Here is a 24,738-nt window from a genome sequence, read left to right on the forward strand (position 1 = left end):
ATCTCCTTTCAGACTTCAGACCCGAGGGCACTCGGTGCTGAGAAAATATGCTTCTGTTCTGCTGGACAGCCATGCTCCCTTTTTCCAAGGCCTTTTATAGGCATCACACTTAACTTCTCAGGCTCATATGAAGGACTTAGGGTTTAACTGGGAAAAAGGTCAAAAAGTCAAGACATACTGCATTCTTTGCCTCTCACTGGGTCAGGCAGGCCAGAGCAGTCCACTGCGGAATTCGGAATGGCAACTCTCCACCTGGAGCCACTGCTATCACATTCTGTATATTCAAAGTGGTAATCTTTCTGCAAATAATCACAAAGACAAGTCTTTGTTAGAGCCAGTTTTAATGGGACAACTGTGCTTTCTCAGTCACTCTCAAACCTGCCTGGAAGCCTCATTCCAAACTGTTCTCTCTGGTTGATCCTCATTCTTCCAAGACTCCATCCATATCATGCAGTTTTTTGATAAAAAAATATATCATGCCACAAATGAACTGACTTGCAAAACAGAAAAGGACTCAGAGACTTAGAAAACAAACATACAGTTGCCAGGGCCAGGGGTGGGAGGGAGGGACAGTTAGGGCGTTTGGGAAGGTCATGTGTACACTGCTACATTCTAAACAGATAACCAACAAGGACCTACTGTATAGCACATGGAACTCCACTCAATGTTATGTGCCAGCCTAGATGGGAGGGAGGTTTGTGGGAGAATGGATACATGTATATATATGGTTGGGTCCCTTCACTGTTCACCTGCAACTACCACAACATTGTTAATTGGCTATGTGTGTTTAGGTCACTCAGTCATGTCTGACTCTCTGTGACCCCATGGACTACAGCCCATCAGGTTCCTCTGTCCATGAAATTCTCCAGCCAAGAATATTGGAGTGGGTTGACATTTTCTTCTCCAGGGGATGTTCCCAAGCCAGGGACTGAACCCAGATCTCCCACACTATAGGCAGATTCTTTATCTGAGCCTCCAGGGTATACCCCAATAAAAATAAAAAGTTTAAAGTTTGAAAAAAAATGTACCATACAAGGTGCTAAGGCTCTGAAGAGGAACATGACAGCCATACACTTAATGGTGTGACCAGGGACCTGTAATCTCGCACACCCAAAAGGCAACAGCACACGTCCCTATTTTTGCAGGCTTCTTAAGATCTGAATAATTGATAGATCTGAATATATGAGCAAAATAACCCTAAGAAATTGAAGGCTGTCACTGTCCTAAGTTTTTCAAAGGAAGAAATAAGAGAATTGTTCCCACAGACCTAGTTTTTCACTGTTTAAAATTTAGCAGAAGGCATAATAATTAATCATCCAAATACTAATTAAACGACTACCAAATTTTAAAGCAGCTCTTCCAGGCTCAATATATCCCCACCACAGCAGACTATCTTCAATCACTGACTGTAAAATAGACCATTTACTACAGTCGCCAAGTAAGACCAACCCACTTGTCTCTGGCCCTTGGTTGTTCTGAACTCTGTCTTCACGTTGACCACCCCTGCTCAGAGCACATCACTGAGACCTTGAGCTGATAGGAATGAGGAAAAAATGTAGCATTTCATTTCACTGTAGCATTTCAAGAATGAGAGAAGTTACAAATCTAGCCCAAAATATTTTCAACTTAATATTTTAGAAGTTGCTAGGTGGTTTCATCTACTCTGTTTATTAATAACGGGAGTGAATAGAAATATTGTCACATAATCATCAGAAAACTAGGTGTGGGAGGTAGGGAAGTTTGTGTGCATGTGTGTGCGTGTGTGTGTGTGTACACAAAGAAAGAATACCAGTTAAGAGGCAGGTTCTGGAATCAGGTCTGAGTTTGAACTGACATCCTATTCCTCCACATACCATCAATGTTCTATACTGGGCAAGCCACTTTACCTCTCAAAGCATCCATTTTTTTCATTGGTAAAATTAGAATAATAGTATTTCCTATTTTGCATGGCTTTGCAGCAGTAAAATGTCAGCCAGGTTAAGCTCCACTGAGTTAGCACTTATTAGTGGTAGAATTCTTCTTCTTCTTAAAGGCAATGTGGGTACAGAGGGTGATATGCAGGAAGGAACTAACTAGTGGTAATAAGGTAAGGCACAAACTACCTGCATCTCTGTTTCCCCTGCTTCAATATCTGCATGCTGTTAAAGACAAAACAAAAAGGGACCGAGAGTTAAAGAAGGTATAATCATTGAGCTGGGAGCCAAGGGCTTTATGCTGCATTCAGCAGACTCTCTCCCAGAAATAAGATTCATTATATCCTTCAAGCAATCATCTCTAAATAGGATTTTCTTCAAATAGGATTTTTTTTTTTTTACAAAGCTTGGTAACAGACAATTTGAGATGATGTTATTTGACAAGAATCTGAATTTCTAATATGTTTCACTGCCAACTAAGAGCAAATCTACACATGTTTAAAAAAAAATCAATAGAAGCCTACAAATGGGAAAGGCTTTCCAGAAGGAAAGATAAGAGGAAGGAGGGAAGAAGGGAGGAAAGGAGAGAGAGAGGGAGGGAGGAAAACACAATGAGGTTCACTAAATTTGACAGCATACAAATGTTAAACACTATACATCAGTAGTCATCCTAAACAAAAGCAAAAAGTAAACAACAAAATGAACTGCCAAAGAAACATACAGCAAAGGTTAATTAACTTAAGAATACCAGGTTTCTGAGTTCTGCAAATGAATGGTGGTGATGGGTGTACAACAATATGAATGTACTCAATGCCTCTGAACTGTATACTTCAAATTATTAAGGTGCTAAATTTGATATATATATATTTCACCATAATCTTTAAAGTATAAAATACTGGGTTTCTAAAAATCAGTAAGGAAAAGGACAAATAACTATTGGAAATATGGTCAAAGAACACAAGCAATTCATTAAAGAACAACACAAATAGCCAAGTATATGCAATACAGGAGACCTGGGTTTGATCCCTGGGTTGGGAAGATCCCCTGGAGAAGGGAATGGCAACCCACTTCAGTATTCTTGCCTGGAGAGTTCCACAGACAGGGAAGCCTGGAGGGCTACAGCCTATGGGGTCACAAAGAACTTGACACCACTGAGCAACTAACAAAAAATATATATACAAAACAAGTTGAACACTGCCAAAGAAATACAAATAATGATTTTCATCAAGTTGACATGACATTTAAATTTATTTTAAAACTCTCTAATGTAACAGTGCAGTAAAATGAGCACTCATATGTGCTTCCAAAGAGAGAATTAAGTAGTATAGGATTTCTGGGGAGAAACAGTCATTCTGTACCAAGAGCTTTAATGTGTTAAAATAAATTTGACTCCAAAATTCCACCTCTAGCATCTTATCTAAGGTGGGGGGAGTGTTTCATGTGTTCAGTGATTTGTGTACAAAATAGCTCATGAAAAACCTTCCTATAGGTTGAGGGAGCCTAATTAAGAGTTTATTATGGAATCTCACATGCACTTTATCTGGAATTTTTCACACATATTTATGTCATTAAATACTCATAATAATTATGTGGATTAGGAAAGACAGTTAACATTATTCCCATTACTCAACTAAAACTCAGAGGTGACTTACTCATACATACCTACCTAGTAAGCAACATAGCTGAGAGCAAAACTCAAGCCTTCCATTTATTTACTAGTGTTTTCAGTTTATATAACGCAATTGTGCTTGAAATAGAATGCTAGTTTTAAAATAGAAGTGGTCAAAGTTTTGAATATAAGAGCCTGATAGTTACAAGTCTAATAAGAATCATAAAGATGTCTCACACTCAGAATACAAGAGGACACAGGTAAGCAGAAACCATTTGATTCTCCCTCTATTTCTATATTAGTTTTCTGCAGATGCTGCCAAAAATTACCACACACGTAAGCCACTTGAGACAAAAGAACTTTATCCTTTCACAGTTCTAGAGGCAAAAAATCCAAACTTGGTATCACTGGGCCAAAATCAAAACGTCAACCAGGCTGCCCTCCCTCCGGAGGTTGTGGGGAGAACACTCTCCATGCCTCTTCTGGTTTCTAGTGGCTGCTGCCATTCATTGGTTTGTGGCTGAATCACTCTGGTCTCTACCTCTGTGGTCACATTGCCTTCTCCTCTTCTGTCTGATCTCCTTTTTATCTCATTCTGATAAGACTCTTGTGATTGCATTTAGGGTCCACTGAGATCATTAAAAAAAAAAAATCCCCCATCTCAAGATCCATAACCTGTTCACATCTTCAACCTTTTTATCCACAAAAGATAACAACTCATAGGTTCCAGGGGAGAGGATATGAATATCTTTTGAAGAGGAGGGCATTATTCAGCCTACCATGGCCCACCCTCTAGTTTCAAAATTTCATGTCCTTCCCACATGCAAAATACACTCACCACATACCAACATTCCCTAAAAAGTCTCAACCCATTACAGTATCAATTCAAAGGCCAAAACCTCATTTACATCTCATCAGCTCAAAGGTCCCAAATCTAATCATTTAAATCAAGTATCAAGGAGACTCTGGTTATGATCTATAAGGGGGCAAGATTCCTCTCCATCTGTGCACCTATGTTACCTGCTTCCAAAGTCCAGTGGTTTTTGACATTAACAACAGTTATAGACATTCCCACTCAGAACAAGATAAAGTGGAAGAAAGGGAAGGATGATGTCAACCATCTCAAGACATTTCAAAATTCAGTAGGACAAATTACATAACGTTTCAAGGTCTGGGAATAATCCACTATAGTTCGTGGCTCCAATCTCTGGGCCCAAGACTCTACCCTCAGAGTCATTCTTCTGAAATTTTTTTTTAAATAAAAACATATTTGCAGTTGAATAGTTTTACTGGACTTCTTCTTGCCTGTAAACTTTTGGGAATCCAACAGCCCTCCTGCATTTCATCCATCTCCATCGTTTTCTTGATGCTGGCAGTATTTCCCCTTTTATCAAAAAGTTTGTGGGTCTCCTGTGCATTTCATTCCATGAGACAGAAGATCTTCCTAAAATCTTTCCTGGATAATCCCATCTGTGTTCCTGGTTTCTGCTAAGACAGTTGAGATCCATGAATCACACACCTAATTTCTTTGACACTAGCAAAAGGTTTTCCAGCCACACTCTGGGCCTTGTCTCCAAAGCATACTCTCCTAACAGTTATGAATTTAGCATCTTTTGCAATTTGCACAGGCTGAGAATTTTCCAAATAATCAAGTCTCGATTTCTTTTTAACAATTCTCCCTTCGATTTCTCTTTCCTCTAACATTTTATTGTAAGCTGTGAAACTTTGCTCAGAAACCTCCCCCGTTGATATTCAAGTTCATCACTTACAAGTGTTACTTACCTTCCACACAACAGGATGAAACTGTTAAACTCTGCCACTATATAACAAAAATCACCTGTCCTCCAATTTCCAACGATGCGTTCCTCATGTTCTTTTTAGCCTTAACCAGTAGCACATTTAAAATTTCTACCAACATTCTGCTAAGGACAATTTAATATTCACTTTTACTACTGTATTTCTCACTTCTTCCTGAATCATCACTGGAAGAATCTTTAACATTCATATTTTTGTCAACAGTCTGTTCTAGGCAGTCTAGGTTTTTTCTATCATGTACTTTAAATTCTTCCAGCTTCTGTTCATTACCCAATTCTAAAGCCACCTGCTCATTTTTAGTTATGTGTTACAGCAACTCCCCACTTTCAGGTACTAAAATCTGTATTAGTTTTCCTTTGACTGCTGTAACAAATTACCAAAAATTTATCAGCTTAAAGCAACAGAATTTTGTTCTCTTACAATTCTGGAGGCCAGAAGTCCAAAGCCAGCATCACTGAAGTGCCACCCAGGCCACATTCCCTCTGGAGGCCCTCAGGCAAAATCCATTCCTTGCTTCTTCCAGTTTCTGGTGTCTGCCAGCTTCATTGGCTTGCAGCTGCCATCACACCAATCTCTGCCTCTGTGGACACACTGCCTTCTTCTTCCTCCCCGTTGTGACTGCATTTAAGACCCATTCAGATAACCATCTTCATCTCAAGATTCTTATTCACATCTTCACAGTCTTTTTCTAGGCCCTTTTCTCCCCCTGTCATATAAGGTAACATACACAGATTCCAGGGATTAGGACATGGCCACCTTTCTTTGGTAGGAGGAGTAGTATTCAGCCTACCACAATCTCCTACTGCAGAATAGCCTAGACCAGCCATATAGTTGCATAATGGTTTTCCTGTTCCTCTTGTTCCCAGTTATTTGTATTAGGAAGTCTTTCTTTCTCATCTGCATATCCCACTGTAAAGATCCTGGCCCTCATATGTAATTTGTTATCCTCCTTGCAAAATAATGATGCTGAAAAGTATGGCATGAATTTCAAATGAAGCAAGACCTCTGAATAAAATAGCCAAGCTCAAGAAAACTCCGTCACCATGGCCTCTGTGTTATTCAGGTTGCCAGTTATGAGATGAGAATAGAAGTAAGTACACAGAAAAGGTATGTTGTGTTTTCTGGATGCAGTGGTAGATGTCATATGCCAATTAATCTTCCTATGATTCTTTATTCTACCTGCCTCCTCTAGAATACCCTTGAAATCTAAAGAGGCACAGCTATTGTTAAGTTACAAAATTCTTAGCACTCCAGCAGGAAACTGTAATGTGTTTATTTATAATTTAAAAACACTGAAATGCAAACATACTTCATGCAGAGGGCAGCACTTGGGGTCAGAAATTTAGACTGCAGCCCCTACCTGATGGGTTTTATTTTTTAAATTATTTAATAGGCTATTTCATCTAGGCCAGTAATAATTTTTTAAATCTACTTCTGAAGTCAACCCTAAACTCAAAGCAGAGATCTAAGAAATAGTGTGATGCAGTAAAATCACTCAAGATACAATATACACTCCCCAAATATTTTGAATGGTATTCAAGGTACTGAATAAAGAGAGCTACAGCACATTCATTTTCAGATTTATAGATAATACCTCATAACTCTAGCCACAGACCTAAATAGATATTGAACTACATGGATCCCTTGGAAATGGGAATTTGGGGGGTATCAAAGAGAAATTAAAAAGAAAATGTAAATTTAAATATTTTATTTAAGTCATTAACTAACAAGTCAATCCAGAAATAAGCCATTGTCACCAGTTCAAAGGAGAACTCAAAAGAACACATATCAGCTGCCAACCAGGAAAGTGAAATGAACTAAGAGACGCAGAACTGGGAAATATCCTAAGGGCAATAATCAATTACATTCCAAAAAATAAAATGGATTTTCATTTCTATGGACAGGAATCATTTGTATTCTTATCAATTTCAGTACTGCAAAATAGTTCAAAGTCAGGGAACGATGCAAACTTATACAGAAACTGATCAGTCAGAAAGGTGCTCTAAACAGGTCAGTCATCTTTTCTGCCTATTTCAACATGTTTCACAATTTTGCTGACAAGAGGAAAAGTTCCTGTCAATTTTTGCAACATTACAGGGCTCCTGACACTTTATCACCAAACATAATGATGTGAGTCAGAGCACACTCTAAACAGCAGAACATCCGCTCACAAGCCACACTCTAAATTATAAACTGGAGGAAGGGCTTGTCGTGACCCCACTCAGGGGACAGCAGTTATTTAGACAAGTCTGCAAATCACCAAACACTGGGGAATGAAAATACTGCCTCAAATAACAAAATGATGGAACACTCTGAAAATTCAACATTGTAAATATATGGGAACCAAGGAAACAACCCAAAAAGAAATAGAGCATGGAATTACTCCTGATGAAAGTGGATGAAAAATTGTGGCTCGCCATCTGCAAGAACAAAGTCACCAGCTACTGCAGACACTGACCTTCAACACCTCTGAAAGGAGTTCAGGATGGAGATCAGAAATGAGGCACTCTGTGCTCTGGGGAAAAAAACAGAACAGGCCTGCAGATATACATTTTTAGGAGAAGATTTTATGAGTCTAATTTCCTGCATCTTCTCATATCTAGAAAAGCACTAAAATCATTACTAGCAGCCACCTTTTCTCAAAATGTGTTAACTGCATGTACCCTCTTTATCAAAATCACATACATCCTGCCCTTTTCTCTTACCCCTTAGGAGCAGTCCCTCAGAGCTCTCTGAGAGGCTGTCTCCCAGGGTATAGCCTTTATTTTGCCCCAAACAAAACTTAACTCATAACTCTCATGTTGTGCGTTATGTTTTTTCAGTAGATAGCAAATGCTTAAGAGAAAATTATTCCTCAATACAAATCTGATAACACACACACACACACATTCACTCACAAATCAAGTATAGGCACAAACTCCCAAATTGTGCTTTCTTACACCTAAACAGAAAATGTCAGGATACACCCAAATAAATATTAGCTACTTAAAGTAGCCCCTACAAAAGACCGTTTCCTTGACCAATCATCAGTCAGCCTCCTCTGAACGCTCTTCCCAATGAAGCCTTGACCTCTGGGCTTCTGTGATCATCTCTGCATCACCCAGTTTTATCAAGAATCCTGTCAAGTCAGTTTAGATAGAATCCCCCTTTACTCTTGATGTTTCCTCTTAGTAATTTTCCATCCACTGACCCTCACCCTGCTCCTTGGATATAAATCCCCACTTGCTTATGCTATATTTGAGCCTGAGGTCTCTTAAACCCCATTGCAATAGTTCTTGAATAAAATCTGTTTTTACCATTTTAACTACTGACCACTGGCTTTCTCTGACACCCTTAATGCAAAAGTCATTTATATTACAAAAGACTTATAGTTCTCACAGAAAATCTGGAGTATCATCTCTCAATTATAATGACAGTTGCTATAGTTTAACTACACATAGGCTAGACAATGTTTTGAGTATATCTCACATATGAAAATAATATGCATATATGTATATATGTTCTTGACATTATATTGACAATAGTGAAAGTCGCTCAGTCGTGTCTCTTTGCAACCCAATGGACTGTACAGTCCATGGACTTCTCCAGGCCAGAATATTGAAGTGGGTAGCCTTTCCCTTCTCCAGGGGATCTTCCCAACCCAAGGATCGAACCCAGGTCTCCCGCACTGTAGGAGGATTCTTCACCAGCTGAGCCACAAGGAAAGCCCATATTGACAATAAATATATAGTATTTATATACTGACATTAACATATATCATTTATCATGCTTTATACCTATATTAGGGCTTCCCAGGTGGCTCAGTGGGTAAAGGATCCGCCTGCAAAGCATGAGATGCAGGTTCAATTCCTGGGTTGGGAAGATCCCCAGGAGGAGGGCATGACAACCCACTCCATTATTCTTGCCTGGAGAATCTCATAAACAGAGGAGCCTGGTGGGCTATGGTCCACAGGGTCACAAAGAGTTGGACATGACTGAAGTGCCTGAGCACACAAACCTACATTAATATATTTCATTTTCATACATGAACATCAATTTATATCATTCTGGCTCAACTGGTAAAGAATCTGCCTGCAATGCAGGCTACCTGGGTTTGACCCCTGGGTTGGGAAGATCCCCTGGAGAAGGGAAAGGCTACTCACTCCAGTATTCTGGCCTGGAGAATTCCATGCATCCATGGGGTTGCAAAGATTCGGACAAGACTGAGTGACTTTCACTTGATCACTTACTACATGACACTTTAGTTATTAAGTAAGTACTATGGCCTAAATGCCATGGGGGAGATTTAAAATATATATAGCACACAGTCTTTGTACTCAATAAGTTTATGTTTTTGTTGGAGCACCAAGACAGACAGACACACACACACACATACCCTATATAATTTTATAAGAAAGCAGAAAGATTGAGGCTTCCATGTTGAACAGTGGCATTACAAGACAATGGACAAATTAAAACTATATAAGGTGAAAAAAAAAATTACCAATAAAAATCTCTCAACTCTACCAGAAAATAAAACAGGTACCACTTTCAATAAACTCATCACAGCCAATTTTTCCTTAAGCCCTTATAAGTTACCCATTTCTTAGCAATCAAATGGCTTGCACTTTAGGGATCATTTTCTAGAAAAATAGGGTAGAATATGCATGATATGACCTCATTATATCATAACTTCAGTCAGAAGAAATTTCTGTGATCTTGAACCACCTGAAAAGGCTTTGAGGAGAAAGCCCTGGAAGACAGGTGGGGTTTGTAACTGCTCTAGTGCTTATCAGTTCCTTCATAACCAGCAAGTCTAATAGGGTGTGATAAACAGTGAGGCCAAGTCTGAAGATAATATGCCTAAAGACATGCAGTGAAATACATTAGCCTAAGACGGGTGAGGGAGTAAGTGAACTAAGGAAAGAACAAACGAACCAACGAGATGTACTCATGTCAGTGACTCTCCTACGAGCAAATCAGGTCCCTGATGCTCCCTGCCTCCCCTGTGCAGTCAGTTCAGAGCTGACCAAAGTTAATTATAATGATCCAGTAGATGAGCACATATTCGAGTTTACAGAGTCAAAAGCAATAGAGACAGAAGAAGAATAAGTGCTGATATCTAAGAGAACATACACAGAGGAAAGAGACCCAAAAAAGCAAACATAATTCTTTTCTTCAAATGAGGCTCCTTCTCTTTGAGTATTTTTATGTGAAATGCTAACAACAGCATAGTCTTGTATTTGATGAGACTGCAACTCTTCTTGGAGCAAGGCCCTCAAATTTAAGTCTCAGCAAAGTGTGTGACACCGTATTTGAGAGAGCGAGACACCAGGAAGGAAAAAGAGAAAGCATGAGACTGTAGTGCTCAGCACAAACGTTCCAGCTCCAGTTCCCACGGGTGAGGGCATACAGCCTACTACGTGGGAAGGTCAAACACAGGATGCTCAGTGCAGACACACATGTGACATAACAAAAACGTCCTTAGCCTACATGACCAAGTACATAAGCACACAGCATTGTGCAGAAACATTCATACCCAGACTTTTTATAGAAGGAACATGAAGTTAGTTACTATGGGAACCTAAGGCTAAGTAAAGCAATATGTATCTGATCTATTTATGACACATCCTCTTCTCTACATTTGCAGACATGATGGTTTTTAGAAACTATTTTGAAAATATTCATGTTTTGAACCTGAGTTCAATATCTGTCTTTGTAAACAAGGCCTTATAGGTACTCAATTTATTTTGTCATTCAATGAATATTCACTGCACATCTCCCCCATGACACTGTGGAGATGCTGCAGAAACCACGAGCAATGAAGCAGCCAAGTCCCTGCTCTCACGGGACTTACACTTTAGTATGAACAGAAGTGCCCATGTCGATGGACATCTAGGTTGCTTCCATGTCTCAGCTGTTGTAAATAGTGCTGTAGTGAAAACTGGGGTGCAGGTATCTTTTTGAATTATGGTTTTCTTCAGATATATACCCAGCAATGGGATTGCTGGAGCAAATGACAGCTTTTTTTTAGTTTTCTAAGGACACAGAAGCAAACCTAAATGTCCACTGATGGAGAAATGGATAAAGAAGATGTGGTACATACATACAATGGAATATTACTCAGCTGTAAAAAAGGACAAAACAATGTCATTTCTAGCAACATGGATGGACCTAGAGATTGTCATACAGAGTGAAGTAAGTCAGACAGAGAAAAACAAATACAGTATGATATTACTTAAATAAGTTATCTTTTTTAAAATGGTACAATGAACCTATTCACAAAGAGAGTCACACATGTAGAGAACAAACCTGTGGTCACCAAGGGGGAAGGGAAGGAGGGATAAATTGGGAGATTGAGATAGGCTTATATTTACACACTGCTATATATAAACCAGATAAGTACTAAGGACCTACTATAAAGCACAGGGAACTCTACTCACTACTTCATAATGACCTATATAGGAATAGGATCAAAAAAAGAGTGGAGATTTATATATATATATAATATATTATATATATAGCTGATTCACTTTGCTGTACAGCAGAAACTAACATAACACTGTAAATAAACTATACTCCAATAAAAATGTTTTTTAAAAAGAAGTGCCCAGGGTTTCTTGGCAGGATCCAGCTTAGACCATTTTCTTTCTCTGGCTCTCAGTCAAAACTGATAAACATATACAATGGGCTAGTCCTTGTCTCCCCTCTGTCTGTGCCAAACCTAAGACCACAAGCAACTCAGGTGCCTCCTAAGTTATGCTTGTGGTCTTACATCCCATTTCTCATATTTTCACTGTTCTGGATAAAGGGGAACCAGCCACATCTCCTGCACTGTCATGGAACATCAGGAAAAGTTGCAAAGAATATTCTAAAAGAAGTTTGGAAAAAGTGACAGACTTTATTTTCTTGGGCTCCAAGATCACTGAGGATGGTGACTGCAGCCATGAAATTAAAAGACACTTACTCCTTGGAAGAAAAGCTATGACAAACCTAGACAGCAGACACATTACTTGGCTGACAAAGGTCCGTATAGTCAAAACTATGGTTTTTCCAGTAGTCATGTATGGATGTGAGAGTTGGACCATAAAGAAGGCTGAGCACCGAAGGCTGATGCTTTTGAACTGTGGTGTTGGAGAAGAGTCTTGAGAGTCCCTTGGACTGCAAGGAGATCAAACTAGTCAATCCTAAAGGAAATCAACCCTGAATATTCATTGGAAAGACGGATGCTAAAGCTGAAGTTCCAGTACTTTGGCCACCTGATGAGAAGAACTGACTCATTAGCAAAGATCCTGATGCTGGGAAAGATTGAAGGCAACAGAAGGGGGACGACAGAGGATGAGACGGTTGGATGGCATCACCAAGTCAATGGACATGAGTTTGAACAAACTCCAGGAGACAGTGATGGACAAGGAAGCCTGGTGTGCTGCAGTCCATGGGGTCACAAAGAGTCGGACATGACTGAATGACTGAACAACAATACAACAAAACAAGTCTACCCAAATAGAAATGAAGGAAAATGTCAAAGTCCTTAAGACTGCAGATAATCTCTATTATCGATGTTAGATATATTAGTTTAAAAAAAAACTTCATAGAAAATGCTGAGGAAAATGTTATGTCCTTGAACTAAAGGTCTTTAAACACCCACCATTATTATTTTACCATCTAATTATATTTAAACTTGCTGAATTATCCCTATTCCCCAAAACCCATAAAAAATGGAGATTCTCAAAAAAGTAGAGAGAAAAGGAATAAAAATAACATAAATGACAAAAATAGAGGCTAGAAGTGAAAAGCACAATGCAGGTGTCAATAATTTGGAAGACAGGACACCTAGGTGAACTCTAGCAGACTTATGAAAGCAAAACAGCTAAGGACTGCACATCCAGACAGTAACAAGAAGAAAGCTGACATGAGCCACAGAAAGACTTAGAATTGAAGGCATCAAACATCTCAAAGCAAACAAAGCTGACAAACAGAATGACTGAAAATCTGTTTTAAAATGTAGACTCTTCCATTCCCTTTCAATCATGACAAGAGAAAAAAATTATTTGCTCCAGAAAAGTTGAACTAGAAAGGTTACAGATTCAGGGGCATCAAGTGCAGCAGATGGAAGAAAAGGCAGCTTATCAAAAACAAGGGACTGTGTGCACACCTGCATACTAATGACAAGACGCACCCCAAACCCTCCCCTGAAACACAAGCCCAGCACACTGTCCTTCCACCTGAACTGCCTCCCCCAAACTAGTAGCCACCTTTCTCCTTCCCAAAAGGTGCCCTTGATAGATGGTATGCCTCACATCAGGACCCTTACCCCTGCATTTCAACTGATTTTCACATCTGCTTATCCTAGAAATGAGACTTGCTGGAACCTAACTTTTATCCACAATATCACTGTTATTCATAAAAACACTAATGACATTTGCAGAATCCTATAAGCGCTCCAAAATAATTTTCATTACATTATCCTACTTGAATTAGTCTGAAGCACAACCCTGCGTAGTAAGAAAGTGTCCTGTCTCCATCCTCACAGCCAATGTCAAATTTCAATCACCATCTTCTGCCATCTGAATGACTACCAACAACCTAACTGGCCTCCTGCTTCTGCTCTTATGTACATCCACGACACTCTGCAGCCAGTTCTCATTATGTCATCCCTGCTCAAAATCCTGCAACAACTTCAAATTAGCCACAGGACAAAGTCCATAATCTTAGCATAGCATGAAAAGCCTTTCTTGATTCATGTTCTCTCTGCTTCCTCAAGTTTTATTTCTCAATCTTCTGCATATGTGAAACACTGAAACACAGAATAAAATATATTACGTTCTTCCTTCCCTCCGTGCCCTAAACATGACTTATTCTCAGCGTGGAAGGCTTCCTCTTTGCCCAGACCCTGTAACAGCATAAAGGGATCTCCATAATCACAAAGCACTGTGTAGCAGGTTCTCCTTCAGGCCATACCTAACATTGGCAGGACCAGGGCAACAGTATAAACTGAAATGCCCTTCATCCTCTACACTCACCACACACCTTGAATAGCCAGCCTCCTCATATACAAGTGGTGACACCAACCCACACATTCAAGCTCTGTCAGTGCCCCTCCCACATAACACCGTCTACACTCAGGAGTATGGACCTGAAAAAAGCCACTGATCACCCTGGAAGCAGACCTGGGACTTATAAGCATGCAATTGCAAAGTCATGTTAGCCAAAGTATTGTATAAAAGGGCAGGGAAAGAAAGAAATGTGACATCTAGGTGGGCACATCTCCTTAGCACATAGATTACAAGGCAGGTGGGGGAACACAGCCACAAGAAGCCCAGAGGGGGGCCCTCTGCAGCAGAGACAAGGTAGAGGCCCCTCTTGCCTTGTCTAAAGGTTGATTCTGATCTCTCTTATGGGCTTCCCTGGTGGCTCAGATGGTAAAGAATCTGCCTGCAATGTGGAAGACCTGGGTTCTATTCCTGGGTTGGGAAGATCCCTGGAGAAGGGAGTGGCTACCCACTCCAGTATTCTAGCCTGGAGAATTCCATGGACAGAAAAGCCGGACATGCTACAGTCCATGGGGTCACAAAGACTTGGACACAGATCTCTGCTTACATAACAAGATCCAAAGAAAAGAGCAGTAGGAAGACAGCTACTACTTCAATAGACAGAATTTCCAGGGATGGCAAGAAAATTGGCCTACATCTTGAAGGGTTCTTGGGTAGAGGTAATTTTTTCTTCTTTTTTTCCTCTTTCCTTTTTTCTTTTTTTTTTTGGCCTCACCCAAAATAAAAATGTAAAATCGTAGATAAAAGTCCAATGTTCCAAAAAAATAAGAAATCTCAGAAATTGATTTTTATGTCTAACAACATATGATTGTGAGCTTATATGTATATAAAATCCAAATTTTTCTACATTAATCAGGCTGAAACTGAAAAGGTACCTTTGCTTCTGCAAAATTTGAGCAACAACTTACTATTTAACAAGCACCAAGAGAAACTGCATCAAAAGTTTCAGACATGTACTAAACATAACCCATGACACATCAATTCCACTTCTACTTCTGGACACATAACCCACAGAAACCATAATAGGTTTACATCATAGCATTATTTAAAATCATAAAAAACTTGAAAACACTCTAAATGGGCAACAATAAGGGACTGGTTAATAAATTATTGTGCATGCATGATGGATTTTATATAGTCCATGCTAAAATGATAAAATCATTACCATATTTGTGATAAAATTATAACATTTAAGTGTAATATAAAAATTATACAAAATAATATGTCTGAACTTGTAGGCATGGATATGTAGTAATACAGAGAAAAGTTACTGTGGGTATGTATACCAAAAAATTGACAGCAGTAAACTGAGTAGAGGACGTAGCGATTTTTTTAAATTCAAGTACAGTTCATTTACAATGTTGTGTCAGTTTCTGGTATACAGCAAAATGATCCCGTTATATTCTTTTTCATACTCTTTTCCATTATGGCTTATCACAGGATATGGGTTTCCCTGTGCTATACAGTAGGACCTTGTTTTTTGGAACATAGTGATCTTTATTTTCTCTTTTGTGACTCTGTATTTTTAAATTGTGCTACAGTTCTTAATAAAAATGTACTTCTTCCCCTAAATTTGGGTATCTGCTTTGCCAAGCAAGACACACACACACACACAAAAAATGCTCCTGTTTCTTCTGACTTTAAAATAAGTATCTGATGGGACTTGTAAAAATTCAAAGCACACCACTGAAAGATTATTCTATTACCATGCATTAGCCTTTCTGATGGGTGTCATCATTAGCAAGGCTTTAAGGGCAAAGGCCACAAGACATAGGTTGTAAGCTCTGTAGAAGGTAGCATGGGAAAGAAGCCCCAGACCTGAAGTACTGTACAAGCAGGCAGAAACAAAGATTTTAAGTAAATATAAAGAAGATAAAGAAAAGCAGGAGAGTTGGCTGGGAGAAAAAGAGAACGAGACAGTGGAGAAACTCTGACTACACAGTTTGCTGATTTCACAGTTTGGTTCAGGAAAGGGAAAACTCCACACTTTAACTCACCTAAGCCACTGGCAGAGTTCAGAGAGAAAAGACTTATAAAACACAATTTAAATTCAAATTTAATTCTTGTCAGTGCTGCCACTTGAAATTGAGCTTTACTTGTTAAGAGTCTACAGAAATAGCATAGGTGATAAAAGGCTCCGAGAATCTTGACATCCAAATCATGTTTTTGCTTACAAACTGTGTGAGCTTAATAAAAACAAACTAGTTATTTAAGTTCTTTTGAACTCAATTGACCCTATAAGAATCTCTAAAATTAACAGAATTTTTTTTTTTTTTTTTTACTAGTATAATCCTGATACCTATTATCCGGCTTCTCTGCTGGCTCAGTGGTAAAGAACCGCCTGCCAATGCAGGACACAGGTTGGATCCCTGGGTCAGGACGATCCCCTTGAGAAGGAAACAGCAACTCCCTCCAGTATTCTTGCCTGGGAAATCCCATGGACAGAGGAGCCTGGCAGGCTATAGTCTATGGGCTTGCAAAGAGTCAGACATTACTTAGTGATTAAACAACAACAATGCCTATTATCATAACCACACTCCTAAGAAACAAACTTTTAAAATCTGTTAAGAGATTTTTTTAATAAAAATGAGAAAGAGTAGATACCTGCTGATCTATCTGGCTAGCATCCTTTTCCCATTTCTTCATATAGCAGAATACCTCATGAGTTCAATACCCTCTGAGGACCTCTTCAAGATTCCAGGCAGTTCTGATTAGGCAGCCAATCACAGGACTCCTAGCCCTGGCCAGGCCATGCTATGGACATGTTACCTGGTCAGTTTTAATAAACTAGTCTGGGTGTCAGACAGGATGCAGAACACCTAATACAGCTTCTTTTTCCCCAAAATAAGCTTGCATCTACACAAAATGCAAGACTCCACAAAATTAAATAGCAAGTGACCTGGGGAACAATGTCAAATTTTGAATAACAACTAGTACAACCATAGTGAGTTTGCTGGTTTCATTTCTTCTTGTATCTCCTGGCTTTGAGCTGAAGGTGGGCCCAGTCAGGGAACTGTCTAGTAGATGTGACTCAAAATCTTCCAACTTTCCAGGCAGATCAAGAAAACGGATCCCTGTGAGCTAAATAAAAGTGGGGGGAGGGGGGTGGGGGGAGGGGAAGTGTGCTTGTGTTTTTCCTTTTTCTCTCTGCCAGCCCTACCCCAAGGCCAGCACCACTTACACAACTACGCCACTGCAGTGACACAAGGACCTAATGCCCCAAGAGAAAATCATCTCCCTGGATAAAGAAACTACAACAAGGACCTCCTGCTGTGTAAAGAGCTGGGAGCAGTGGAAGAGATGGGTATTCTTGTTATCCTTTTTATCCCTTTTTTCTCTTACCACTTCACCCCAATCAAGTGAATTGAAGAAAAGCATGGAGGCTAAAATTATGGAGGAATCCATCTTTCTGGCCAGACGAAATATAAAAAGGAGTCCTTTGGAAAATATCCCAGAGTCATGGAAAAGAGGACCTCCTAGCTGTGTGTATAAATAAATCACACAATTCCCAGGCTCACCCTCAAGCTAGGTATGTCTGGAATACAATTAAAGCAGCATCTCAAAGTCACAGAGAACTCAAGTACAGCATAAACCAGCTTAAGACGGGGTAAGTAACTCCTCCTGTCCCTCCCCCCAACAAACAGCAAAAGCTTTGAAACCTGAATGAACACTGGAATCACCGCATACAGAAGGTGATCTATGCTATGAACCTAATTAGCTCAGCTGCCTGCTAAAACAAACAAAAAAATTTTCTATAGAAAACTTTAAAAGGACCCAGAGTTTCACGACATATTTTAAATATTCAGAATACAATTTAAAAAATTTGATATATAAAGAACTAAGAAAATCTGATTGCTATTCAAGAGAAAGACAATCACCATGTGATAAGTCCAAATGAAGATATTAAGAATTATCAAAGCAAGAATTTAAAAGCAGCTATTTTAACTGTCTTCCATGAGACATTTATTTTCAAAATCTAGATATCGTTTATATTGCCAAGTTTGTAATTATGCAAATAACAATCATAATTTACTATAGAAAAATTAGAAAACATAGATAAGGATGGCTCCCCTCAATTTTTCTTGTCTACCTATAATAAAACTGTAGGATCCTCTTTCCTTCTTTGGTAGGACTGTGAGCATAAGCAAACTAATTGAAATCACTGTAAAACATGAGATGATTATTCATATACAAGACACAGTATTACTAAGTAATATTTAGGTTTACATGCCAGAGAGCTCTTGCTGACTTATATTTCAGGCCACCCCCCCATAGTAGACACTAGAAATAAGGACTGGAACCACTGAAAAGACTCATCACTAGCTACACACAGTGACAAGACCGTCGCAGCCCGTGCCTGGGTAAACTGAACCCTAGGGCAACTACCCATGCTGACATTACCCCTTCAGTTATTTGCATCCCAGGAGCTGGATTTTTCTTTGTTACCTATAAGGTCTGAACAAAAAATGACACAATAATGTGGCACAGAAACCAAAAGTGAATAAGTGCCCAAGGCCACCTCACCCTAAAAATGGAATGTAGCCAGGCAGAAGTGGTCCATCCCCTAAAAATAGGCCACCAAAGCTTAAAAGCTAGGACAGGATCCCTTCATGGATCCTGCAGTATGATCTGCCAAACACTTGTGAAGAACTCCAAAGAGACAGTGTTTAATTACAAATGACAAAACCATAAATGTAACTTAGTAGGAAAAAAGAAACTTTTAAGGATGTTTCCAAAACAGGGCTCAAATCATTCACATTAGGAAATACAATTTTTTTTAAAACCAGTAATGTAGTAGTGAAGTCACTCAGTTGTGTCCGACTCTTTGGGACCCCATGGACTGTAGCCTACCAGGCTCCACCATCCATGGCATTTTCTAGGCAAGAGTACTTGAGTGGGCTGCCATTTCCTTCTCCAGGGGATCTTCCTGACCCAGGGATCCATCCCAGGTCTCCCGCATTGTAGGCAGACGCTTTTACCATATGAGCCACCAGGGAAGTAACAGAAACAATAGGAAATGTGAGGTCACAGTCCAGCCTTAACTATGTAACAGCTTAAGAGCTAAGAATATAAATTGACCAATTCCTAAACTCAGTCAAGTCAGGGCATGGACCAAAAAAACAGAAGAATCTTGAGGGTGATTAAAGCCAGAATGTGGAGAGAATGCAAGAGAGTGGATAGAATAAGACAGAGGAAAATTAGACAGAGATCAATGTCATGGAAGGCAAGACAGAGGTTGTATCAGGTCAAGCCAATACAAACCAGGATACTGAGTAAAGGTTTAGAAAGGAAAAACATCACCCCATCTCAGGGGCTGCTGATAGCAGTTATTCAGAATTTAAATATTTCAGGTGAAGACAGAGACTCGGACCTTGGCAGAGATATTAAAGAAAAATGATACATAATTAAGTTGTTGCTTTTAAGTGGCTCAGTCGTGTCTGATTCTTTAGTGACTCCGTGGACTATAGCCCTCCAGGCTACCCTGTCCATGGGATTTTCCAGTCAAGAATACTGGAGTTGGTTGCCATTTCTTTTTCCAGGGGATCTTTCAAACCAGGGATTGAACCTGTGTCTCCTGCATTGGCAGGTGGATTCTTCACCACTGAGCCACCAGGGACGCCCATGTAACTAAGTAAATATATTTATACTATTGTTGATTGGGGGGAAATATTGTACATTTAACACAATGGAGATGTCTCCAAGACTTCAAAATGTTAATAAAACTCTGGTGCCTTTTAAAATAAATGGTGATTTAAAATTGAGGAAATAGAGTATTTTGAGAAATCTGAGACTCAAGATTACTGAGATCCAGCAGCATGCCTAAGGCAGAGCTGAGTCAAAAATAGCACAAGTAAAATTATCTTCACCACATCGCAGCTCCTAACATGAGCAATTTGCTTATTAATATGTATTATGGGTACTTCCCTCTCATTATCGGCTTTTACTACTGAGCACTTTTTCAGCTGGACTCCCACCCTACTCAGTGGTCTTTCTGTATTCCTCCTCTAATCAACTCACTTTGTCTCTTCACAATTTTAACACTAATATTTTCAAGCCATATACTAAAACTCAGTCCCTTCATTCTCAACAGATAACCTCACATCTGACCTCAAAAAGAAAATCCCTCCAGGCACATATTTCCCCAAATTGTCTTTCTTCTCCTGTGAGTGTCTGTGCATGCGCAAACTTACTTAACCAGCTTGCCTTCTTCCCTCGGGTCTCATGCAACAGGGCATCCTTACCATTTTATAAAATTTATCTCTGACTGTTCTCTAAGCCTCATTCTTTCAAGAATGTTCCATTTATTACTCTGCCTCTCCCGCTCTCTCTCCCCTCAATGCATAAATTATTCATGTCTCTCCCATCAGTTAAAAAAAATCTCCACTGACCCCATGTGTTGGTGATTCATCATTCGGTCCTCAAATCCAGTCTCCACCCTCATTTGCCCCAGGTTAGGCCCAGAGAGGCTGACCTCTGTAGACTCCATCACTCACACGCCTTAAAAGCTGGATTCTGATTATCTTTGTCCAATAGAAGGAGGCTCCAGCAAGACAGGAGAGTGAAGTGCTTATCTCCCTTTCACCATCCACAGCCATGGAGCTTCCCTAAACACCACTGCCTCCCTCTCTGTCAGGGCTGTGAGTACTAACAGCTTTCTGATCTATTCCTGATAGTCCCTGGGGCCTCCGTGGTAAAATCAGTCCACAGCTCCATACAGTTTCTTTATTAAACGCTATTCAGGTGAATGTTTTGTGTGATCTGTTTTCCTGCTAGGATTCTGATCAATACAGCTCATGTCCCACTCCAGCTCCTTTCTGTCTCTTCCCAGTCAGGCTTCCTGAAAGGGTGCTCTGAACTCACCACTGTTTTTCACTTATCCATCAACTCACTATGATCTTGGAAAAGGAAATGGCAACCCACTCCAGTGTTCTTGCCTGGGGAATCCCAGGGACGACGAAGCCTGGTTGGCTGCCGTCTATGGGGTCGCACAGAGTCGGACACAACTGAAGCGACTTAGCAGCAGCAGCAGCACTATGATCTAGCTTCTGCCGCCCATGAATCCACTAAATTCATCTTCCCAGTAGGGATATTTAATATCATTTATGACCTGGCTCTACCTTCCAGCTCTATTGCCCACCATCTGCCATGAGACCATATGCTCCATCCAGCAAATGACCCTAGAATTGTCTTCGGCCTCCTATAGGATTCTCTCCACCTGAAATGTCCTTCTCTGCTCAGGTATCTAGTGAACCTCTAGTCATCATGCAAGTGTCAACTCAGGAAGCTCTTCCTTCTGGGAGTCCTTCTCTCACTTACCCACCCTACATTAGCCAGGATTAAGTGGCTTAAACCCCCAGATCCTGTAAACAGCTCTTGCACTCATCATATTTATCTTGTAATCCCACCAAATGATTCTCTCTCTCAGAGCAGAATGACTCCAGAGCCCTCAGAAAACAGAGCTTATGTGGAAACACTGTACTGAGAAGTACAACTCCAGGGAAAGAAGAGGCAGGAAAGGAAAGTGAACATAAGAGAGAGGGTCACAAAGCTCCCTTATAAACTGGTTGCTCAGACTGGCAGAATATCTTCAGAGAGGCAGTATGAAGCTATTGGATCTCCAGCCAGTCCAGAAGCACGAAAAGAAAGAATTGATCCCCTGACTCCTTCTCTCATTGGTCAAAGTTCTGCCACATAGGATAACTCCCACCACTTGTAGGTTGCCCATATATGAGTTCCAAATGGGTCCCATTGTGTCACCTAATAAATATATATTAATTAAATTATTAGAAAAGGAAAAATTTATACCTTTGCCCAATTGATAAATCTCGATTGAGTAGTCTAAATCTCTCAATGTGTAAGACCATTAAGGCATTAATACCATAAACTGTAAAAAGTTGCAGCTAATGAGGTTAATGAGTAGAATTAACTCTTGAAGAACTAGACGGCCAGAATCCAAAGTGTTGCAAATAAGTTTGACCTTTTCTTGTGATTCCTTCTCTTTCAGAGTAAAGTTTAATACCCAAAGTGAAGATGTTTTATTTATCAATCAATGTCTGAATTAACTGGGACGGACAATATGCACGTGCAGCACTGTGTCACTCATCTGATCTACTGATTTGACAGCTTAAGAATAAGAAACGCTGCCATCTGACTGAACCTATTATTTCTAAGAGTAATATAATATTATAGAACTTGGAACAGAAAAGGGATCTTCCACTGAATCCAAATTCTCTACTACCTTAATATAGAGCAACTAATCAAATGTTCATTCTTAAAATCATAGTATCCATTCTCTGAAGAAGCAGTGTGGCTTCCAACATTACAACAGTGTTTACATGTTCCCCTCACTACTTTTATATCCCTCACTAGTATCTGGGTAAGCCCCAAATTATAGAACCTAGATAAGAGAGCAAAAAAGAAATTCCTTGACCTTTTTTTTGATGAGAAGGAAGCTAAATCATCTGTGATCAGTTATGCAGATGCATGCTCAAACTAAGCAGAAGAGGTATGTTTAACCATTAGCTATTTCAACCATAAAGCAGAAACTTTAGCCTGTGATCACACTCAGGTCTGTCAGAGTCCTTGGTAATCATGAGTGAAAATCTGGGTCCAGGCCACACTCACACCTTTTGCTTAAGCCAGACTCTGCTAGAAACTATGGCCATCTTGAAATGTCACTTAATCCATCTCTTCCCCTGCAGGAAAATGGTAACAGACTTTCCTTCCAAATTTCCAGAACCACCTTCAGAACTAGAAGAATTAAGTCTTTTCCTCCTCATTCCAGAGAGCAATGCCTGCTGCTGGGCAGTCTCCGTACCTAAAAGAGCTGGACAGGCAGTAATTCCCCAAAGGCTCATGGCTGGGTTCTTGAGAACCCAAATCTCATCACAATGAACTAAAAGGGGTATTCAACATTCTTCTCAACCATCACACCAATGAATTATATCCTGCTTTAATAACAGTGGTATAATCTTTTAATTATGGCCTATCTTTACATATATTGTTAAGCATTTGACAGAGAAATAATACTGTGGAAACCATCATCCTCTCAAAATTTAAATTTAAACATGAAGTTCTCCTTTAACATTTATATTAAAATGCTTCCACCTAAAGGTTTGCTTTGATTGCTTTTGCAATAAATTTTAAGATTTTCATTAAAAAACATCCAAAAAGAAAGGCAATGCCAAAGAATGCTCAAACTACCGCACAATTGCACTCATCTCACACGCTAGTAAAGTAATGCTCAAAATTCTCCAAGCCAGGCTTCAGCAATATGTGAACCGTGAACTTCCAGATGTTCAAGCTGGTTTTAGAAAAGGCAGAGGAACCAGAGATCAAATTGCCAACATCCGCTGGATCATGCAAAAAGCAAGAGAGTTCCAGAAAAACATCTATTTCTGCTTTATTGACTATGCCAAAGCCTTTGACTGTGTGGATCACAATAAACTGTGGAAAATTCTTCAAGAGATGGGAATACCAGACCACCTGACCTGCCTCTTGAGAAATTTGTACACAGGTCAGGAAGCAACAGTTACAACTGGACATGGAACAACAGACTGGTTCCAAATAGGAAAAGGAGTACATCAAGGCTGTATATTGTCATCCTGCTTATTTAACTTATATGCAGAGTACATCATGAGAAACGCTGGTCTGGAAGAAACACAAGCTGGAATCAAGATTGCTGGGAAAAATATCAGTAACCTCAGATATGCAGATGACACCATCCTTATGGCAGAAAGTGAAGAGGAACTCAAAAGCCTCTTGATGAAAGTAAAAGTGGAGAGTGAAAAAGTTGGCTTAAAGCTCAACATTCAGAAAACGAAGATCATGGCATCCGGTCCCACCACTTCATGGGAAATAGATGGGGAAACAGTGGAAACAGTGTCAGACTTTATTTTGGGGGGCTCCAAAATCACTGCAGATGGTGACTGCAGCCATGAAATTAAAAGACACTTACTCCTTGGAAGGAAAGTTATGACCAACCTAGATAGCATATTCAAAAGCAGAGACATTACTTTGCCAACAAAGGTCTGGCTAGTCAAGGCTATGGTTTTTCCTGTGGTCATGTGTGGATGTGAGAGTTGGACTGTGAAGAAGGCTGAGTGCCGAAGAATTGATGCTTTTGAACTGTGGTGTTGGAGAAGACTCTTGAGAGTCCCTTGGACTGCAAGGAGATCCAACCAGTCCATTCTGAAGGAGATCAGCCCTGGGATTTCTTTGGAAGGAATGATGCTAAAGCTGAAACTCTAGTACTTTGGCCACCTCATGCGAAGAGTTGACTCATTGGAAAAGACTCTGATGCTGGGAGGGATTGGGGGCAGGAGAAGAAGGGGACGACAGAGGATGAAATGGCTGGATGGCATCACTG

At 39.8% G+C, this 24,738-nt stretch overlaps 1 protein-coding gene across 3 annotated transcripts in view; it reads right to left on the reverse strand.

Annotated features, from left to right (window-relative positions):
• Positions 1-24,738, reverse strand: part of KIAA1324L (KIAA1324 like) — a 221,133-nt gene that overhangs the window by 112,314 nt on the left and 84,081 nt on the right. For 2 of the 3 annotated variants that reach the window (XM_027539843.1, XM_027539844.1), the window contains exon 2: positions 179-299. The exons of the other annotated variant lie outside the window; for it this stretch is intronic. In XM_027539843.1, coding sequence (XP_027395644.1) covers positions 179-299 — 121 coding nt within the window. The remainder of the gene's footprint in view (positions 1-178; positions 300-24,738) is intronic. 3 annotated transcript variants of the gene reach the window in all.

This window comes from Bos indicus x Bos taurus, chromosome 4, assembly GCF_003369695.1.
Source record: "Bos indicus x Bos taurus breed Angus x Brahman F1 hybrid chromosome 4, Bos_hybrid_MaternalHap_v2.0, whole genome shotgun sequence".
Taxonomy (NCBI): domain Eukaryota; kingdom Metazoa; phylum Chordata; class Mammalia; order Artiodactyla; family Bovidae; genus Bos; species Bos indicus x Bos taurus.